The 7,516-nt window shown below is 40.2% G+C and overlaps 1 protein-coding gene across 1 annotated transcript in view; it reads left to right on the top strand.

The window, feature by feature from the left end:
• The first annotated feature begins 2,366 nt into the window (after nucleotides 1-2,366).
• The window catches only part of LOC126866697 (tyrosine-protein kinase Drl), a 104,608-nt gene continuing 99,458 nt past the window's right edge, over nucleotides 2,367-7,516 (top strand). Inside the window, exon 1 of the mRNA XM_050620596.1 lies at nucleotides 2,367-2,955. Coding sequence (XP_050476553.1) covers nucleotides 2,811-2,955 — 145 coding nt within the window. The 5' untranslated portion in view covers nucleotides 2,367-2,810. The remainder of the gene's footprint in view (nucleotides 2,956-7,516) is intronic.

Genomic DNA, 7,516 nt, shown 5'->3' with positions numbered 1-7,516 from the left:
TCAATACAGCAATTGCTTTCGCATAATAACGTGGCAGAAATTATACTTATCGATTTAAAAATATTCATAATCTCGTCGTCCAATCATAGATGACCCGAAAAATTCATTCCGGCCATGGTATTGCGTGCTAAAAGATAGCGAAATCTCTCTTTTTCCTATACCCTTTACGAATCTTCCTTATGAGAAGAACAAGGGGGACTAATAGCGTACAAATGTTAATAGTTCGTGTTAATTTTCAAATAACGCATTTAACTGATACAGCGTGAAATGTTGTTATATTTTGAGAGCAAGTTTCTAAGTAAGAATTGAAAGTATAAAGAAAATAGCTCCTCTTCGTGGCAACGATAGATAGGACAGTTTGACGCGCGAATTGAAATCGAAGCGAAGCCATAGAATCCGATAAGGAAAAAATAGATTGACCATTAATTAGTTGCCGATCGACACTGATCAACCTCTGGATGTGTTCCGCGAGATTTCACGCAGTTAATTAATTTCGCCTGTATAATTAAACTTCCGTCTCGTTGCACACGTGTTCCCCTCGGTTCGAATAAATAAGAAGACACCCGAATTCGAAAGCAATTTAACATTTCGCAATCGTCCGTGCGAAGAACGTCGTCATCACGTTCAAATAATAACGATAAAATTTCTGTAGTACGTTCGCTTTTTTGATAATACATTCGTAATACAAAGGGGTTAGAAACATTGCGCATACATAGAAGAAAATAGATAACGTGCCTGCGTCTTAATATACGGATCAAGTACACGGCAAGCAAAGAAATTTCTACCAGTCGTTTCTGCTATAATCAGTAGAATAACGAGAGTGAAGTAGCGATAGATGAAAAATCAGGATATTTTTCGCGGTTATATCCTGCTAGAGGATAAATTTCAGGTTCGAAGCTCGGCAGAATGAACAGAAAAGGGGGGAAAAAGCAAAGAGGATACTGAGACGCGCTTCGCAGGATTTGACGGAATTAATTAACCCCGTGGTATAATTAAAGTCCCGTTTCGTCGGCAGGGAACGTTGCTACACCATGAAAGTTAAACTGACGAAGATCAAATCGTGAATCCTAGTTGCAAACTGTGCATGGTGCCCGTGCAGTGGTACAGTGAGTGAGAAACAGCGAAAGAGAACAGCAGAGAAAGAGCGAGAGAGAAAGTGAGGGAAGAGAAGAGAGAGACGGTCGGATAAAGGGAAAGGATGGAAGAGAGGAAGACAGAAAAGGGAAACAGCAAAGGACAGAGGGAAGGTTGAGGAAGAAGGGGATTTAATGGCTATAGAGAGAGAAAAGATCTTTAATTAAATTCTACCATTCTACCATTTTCAAACTGCTATGCGTTTCTCATCGAAACGCCGATAGAAAATCGAAGATTCGATGAAAGCGTTGTGAGAAAAAACCCATTTCCCTGCCGATAGTTACGGACGTATCTAATTGAGAACAAAATGCGTCTCGTAATAACATTTTTGGCTCCAATTCAAAAATCTTATATCGTACCTAGATGATCCGATTACGATGTTTATTTTGTTCTTGTAATTCATCTGCCGTCAGCTTCTACCTCCGTCTTTACTTGCGAAATTTTCGCCCCAAGTCGTTTCAAGGTCGTCGAGTGCGTTTTAATCTCAGCTTTTCAATTAAAAAATTAAACAAAAAGCGAGTCCTTCTGACTAAAATAAAATGTTGTATCATAAAATGCTGTATCATAGCCTAATTTCCCGCCTGAGATACATCAACTTTCTATTAACTAGGATCCGCTATAACTCGAAAACAAAACTAAGCAGGACATATGTCTATAGGAACTTTTTTTATTATTTAGATGTGCAGAGACCGTTGCCAAAACCGTTGCAGAGACCGTTGAGACAACCTGTATATGCTACATATTATAATTTTAATATTTATACTAAGAATATTATCTATGCGAAAGTTAATAAATGTATGTATGTATATCTTTATAGTACTTCTATATGTGTACTTTATCGACATTTATTTCATTGATGTTTTTCAACCGTTCAAAGCTTTCTTTTCAACCATTTTAAAAGGAATAGTAGAAGAGACCTTAGTTTTACCCAGATAACCCGTTCTTTGTGTCTCCCCTACGCCATATATCAAAAACACAATTAAAACGCAGGCAATCGTACGTTCCCCTATTCGGATACTTTGGCGATTCTGATAGCGCATCACGGCCGGTTGGGCATCCAAACGTGTGATTTACACTTACCGCGATTTACAGGGCGTACGCGCGTCGTGTATTACCCAGTGATTCGTCGTTGGCCGTTTGCGTATTCGGCGTCGCACCCCTAAGCGGGCGCAGGCGCGAGTCTCGCGGCGCCTTCAATTTACCGAGCGACGTCCGTCAGTTGCGCTCCGACGCCGACGACGCTGTGATCGCTTCTCCTGTGCTTTGATACTTCTCCTTCGTGTCTCGTCGATCACGTAACCATGTGATCGTCGCTCTCCTCGATATTCATCCGACCATGGATGATCCATAATAATCGAGCGTAACGTCTCTTTGCTATATATAATACGTTTTAATGGCTTACGAAATCTAAAGTTTAGTAGCTTAGGAGAAATGCAATTTTAAAAATAAAATAGTTGTTCGTAAAAGAGTTTGAAAAACTTTCCAATCAAACACGTGGAAAGGTTACATCGAACGATGATTTTGTGCATTGAAAGAATATGGATGATGTTTGTCGTCGTTTGCGCAAAAGATGAACAGAACTTTTCCACGCTTGCTGTCACGTGTATAACGTGAAACGGAAATAAGAAACGGAATAAAAGTGGTACGTTTTGCGCGTATGATTACGTCGGTGCGTGATGTTATTATGTGAGACAATGCGGTGGGGTGATGGATCGTGTGATCTGTTGCGATGCAAGTTTTTCGTTCTTTTGGTTCTCGTTGGCTGCAGCGATGGATACTTGAACATTTTTATCAGCCAGGCTCAGGTTATGAAACTGTTGGGTAAGTAGCCACCTATTTTTAATTTACACAGTTCGTTGAAAAATCAGTTACTTTGAAAAGGCAAAGAAACAGAGGATAACAGGCTTCCTTTTATTTAAATTTCTCGTTGCAAATTTACTTCGAACGCTTGCCGTTGCTAATGCTCAATTTTATTCTATCTTGAAATGTTTCTTTTTCTTTTTTCTTCCCAATAAATATTTTTCTCTTTGTAGATATATATTATCGTGTATCGTTTCAAAGCTGAGAAGCTTCTTTTTCGCTCAAGATTTTAATTATTTAACATTTGGAATAAATCTTAACCGCCTTTAAACAAATATGTAAACAAATGTTCTTAAAACTTAAGATGTAAGCTATATGTCACAACTACGTGTTCACGAACTTTGTTATAATTTTCAATTGTCTTATCGCTACGTTAGCCGAAAACCTAGCAACGATACGTTTGAGTGGTATACGTTCAAACTGCATATTTTTCTTTAAATAGATAGTTTTGAAAATATAATTTAAAAAGTAGAGCCACTATTCTATATATCTATTTTTTTATATTACGTCCATTCTGTGCACTATTGTGCAAGAGCTAGATAAGAAACGAATAAAGAAATATGCACATAGAAATATGTTATGCTGTAAGCGGAGGGTGAAAAGTCCTCTCGAAAAGTTATTTTCTACAAATGTCCGGTCCTCTAATTAGAACTTTCAATTAAGACGAAAGTGAAACAACGTGCCTGCTCGTTATGGGATTTAAATTATTTTTATTTTTAAAAACACAAGAGGACTCGATGGTAGTTTGAAGAAATCTTGCGTTCGCGGCGGCCGTTAACGGATCTCGTTACAAGTGTAACGTTTTGTCATCGTCGAAAGCGAAAGAAAGAGCGGAATGGATGAGGAGATGAGCGTGACAAATTAAATGCAAGCATTCTATCGACGTAGCGGCGACCATATGGTCGAAAGAACCGCGAACTCTCAATTAACTTGCCATCGATGCTGCTTCGGCAAAATCTATAGAGATAAACTAAAACTACGTTCGCAATGGGTGTGTATCGTGAACTTTTAATTAGAATCGTTGCCCGACCGTTCGGTAACGAGTCACGACCGCGTATGATTATCGAATTAACGATAAGCTTGATGAACGATGCTGAATTTAGCAGTGCGCGAAGTTAACATTGCCTTAATCGCATCGAATCCTCCTGGTTCGGCATTTTTAATGGAATGCCAAGCAGCGTCGGAAAAAATGTCATAAACTCGTTTACAATCAGGAGTGAAATAATCCTGTGTGAAATTCTGTGTGAAAGACTGAATTGAAATTATGGGATTGGGTTCACCTTGCCGGGTTTTGTCGTATAACTGTATCTTTTTAAAGAATAGTTTAGCCTAGATTATAATACATCGATGTGAAACATGATGTCGTAATAATACTTTTGATATTTTCGCCGCAGATCTTAATTAAAATCGTGGAAAGTGAATCCAAATACGGAAACTCAATTTTTAATTCTAACGGATCTAAGTAGGTTTCTATTCGATAAAAAACGGGTTTTCTGTTTTAAATCAATGTTATCGTTGTATCTAATACTTATGTAGAAATATATATAATTATAAACACATTTTGACGATGTTCATTGCACGATTACTACTACGAAACTGAAATCAATGCAACTGTAGAAGAAGGAAATATATCGATCGAGTTATTTCTTACCTTGATCGGATACTTTAATTTCTATTTAAAACAAACTATATTTTTATTGCGTGAGAGACGACAAAGTAATTTGTTAAAGTTATTTCGCGATCCTATTTGTATGGAAAGAAAAATTTATTACGAGATAAATAATTTTCCGAAACTTAACTTTGTTCGTAACAAATCATCGTTACGTAACGTTTCATTGTGACGTTGTTTAAATTTCAAACATTAAATTGCATTTGAATTGGAAAATTTATCGTTTCCTTATTTTTCTGCGGCAGTTTGATTTACGACGCCGGTCGTAGAACATACGTTTCAGCCATTTTCCTTCAATTTAAGACCATTCCAAACCGCGTTTCCCACGCTTTCTTCGAAGTGCAGCTAAATCGCACTAGGAGTCGGCGAGCTGCGTGGAATACACGGTGGGATCTGCGGTAGGAGGCGTTCGTTTTTGATGGTCAGCTACGCACACACAGCAGAGACCTGTGTACCGTGCCGCACGTACTTAGTCTCTATTCCATTCGATATCACTTTACGGTTCCATGATTCATACGCCTCTATCTGGCTGAACGTAGCGAGCCTATGTACACACAGCTTGGACGCGTCACTTTTCTGCTAGCGGAAAAGAGGAAAAAGTGGAATAGCTGTATTTACGAGCGAGCAGCCGCTCGTGACTCTTCGAAAATCGAGCCAATCCCAGTGTCGCGTCGCTCAAAATGGCTCCATCGCTCATTTCTGGTGTCAATGGTCTTACGGTCGGATATCTGTGTGCTTCTCCACGGTTTTGCGTTAACACCGATACGTCGTTATCCGACGGTTAATAGAGGCAGTAGGATGCAGATCGAAACGAGTGCTACGAATTTGAGCCTGCCTGACTGATATCGTTGAGCCATACGTGATATCAGGTAAATTATGCAAAATTGCTGCCAAGTTCTTCGGGTTCTTTCGTATTTAAGTTTTGAATTAAAAACGAAGATAACATCTCCATACTTCGCAAAGCACGTTGATAAAGATATTCTTTTTTATTTGATAACGTCGTTGTTCCCGAAATATAGTCGTTTTGCGCAAAGTCCGTATTACGTCGTCGAAAATCAAGAAAATAACCGAGGCAAGAGAAACTGTTGTTTCGTCCTTCCGTAGTTAGAAAATTTGTCGACCCTCGCCAAGTCTTCGTCTTCTCGAAACAATTTCCCTTGAAAGAAAAAAAGGAAAGTCACCTCTTACTCGAATCTACGACGTTGAACGTCTCAAGTTGTTCGAAGCTACGTTGGCATCGACCAAGGTATTCAGGTGTCGCAAATACTTGGCTCAAACTTATCAGTCGTCGGCTCGACGAAAGTACGCCCGCACCACAGCTCCTACGGAGCATAAAACCGTGGGCTGTCACCTTGAAAAATGTCTGATACGGGACGATGCAACTTTAAACCGTTAGTCTTCGTCGACTGGTTAGCCGTGGTGCAAGGATCTCGAAACATCGGCGAACGAAACGACGTGTAACCATGGTGCCGCTACGTCGTCGGAAAGAATGGTGGCTTTAGAGTCGATTTCTCAGCCAGCTAAGCACCCGTGGAACCTAACGGACGACGTAATCCTCGTCAGATCTTGGATCCTTCCGGCCCTCGTCCCCTCTTCCACTTGACCTCCGTAAACGTGCAAGCTGCGGAGAGAAGAAAGAGAAAGGGTTGATCGCGTCGTGCGAGTTGCGACCCACCGGGGGCGCGTTTAGTCGCCCGAGCTCTCGAAAGTCACTTAACTTAGATTGCACGAACGAAATGACTTTAGTTTCCCCGGAAAACTTCGTTTCGCTGGCGGAGCATTGCTCGAAAGCACCGAAAAAAGGAGGTAAAAGGGAAGACGAGCAAGAATGCACGGTGACAGAGAGCGAAAGGTAACCGGAGAGAGGGCGGCGAAGTAGTAGCATCGACGAACAAAGCGCGAGTGGAAGAGAGACAGACGTACGCAGACAGAAGATTCGCTCTAGCCTGAAGCAGACAGCCCTGCTCGAGCACGGAAATACAAGTACATCATTGGCTGACGCCTCTCATCGTGCGAACTCGGCACGTATTCCGGAGAAAGTTTCAAACATTTATACAGGCTACGCCTGCCGTGCGATGGAGGACTTGCAGCGTACTGTGGTTATACAGATGGAGCACAAGGACTATTGCGAAGCTAGTTAGAGAATCGAAAAAGTAAGTTTTCAACTGTGAAACGGGCACAAGCGTGGAAACGCCACCGAATTGGAAGTTACTCGCCGGATGTTCCGTGTTAAACGGATACCTTATTGCAAGTATTTCACAATTATTTTAAGGTGAACTTAACGAACTGAAACTGAACGAAATTTTAGGGTGAACTGAACTACGGCCATGAAACGAGATCTTTGCTACTTAAGAACGCGCAGACTCTACATCTTTTATATTATACTCCTTAAATATTTTTAGGTAAAATTATAATATTGCGGAAGCGGCGAAATATTTGTTAAATATTTTGAAACTCTTAATGCACAGATTTAATATAGAGATTTTGTTCATGGTCGAACCGACGCTTCGTGATAGCCTTCGTAATAGCCTTCCAAATTACGCATGTTTTACGCATTTTTATTTGTAATTTATAACAATTTCTTATTTATTAACAAGATACCTAATGTTTTCTCGACAAGAAGTTTCTGGCGTCGTTACGAAAAAGAACGCACTGCCGTTTCCACGATTCGAAAATTATTCAAACTTTTCTCATCTAAACTACATTGTAATGAATGAAGTTGAAATCTATCAGTGCCAAACCCAGCGAATACGGCGGACGGGAAATTATGTTCCCCTGCGATTCCAATATCTTTTTTGCATTACTATCGCTGCATGTAGTACCATGTTATCACAGATATATAGATAGGAGGAT

Source organism: Bombus huntii, chromosome 6 (assembly GCF_024542735.1).
Source record: "Bombus huntii isolate Logan2020A chromosome 6, iyBomHunt1.1, whole genome shotgun sequence".
Classification (NCBI taxonomy): domain Eukaryota; kingdom Metazoa; phylum Arthropoda; class Insecta; order Hymenoptera; family Apidae; genus Bombus; species Bombus huntii.
This window is presented reverse-complemented; position numbering and strand designations above follow the sequence as displayed.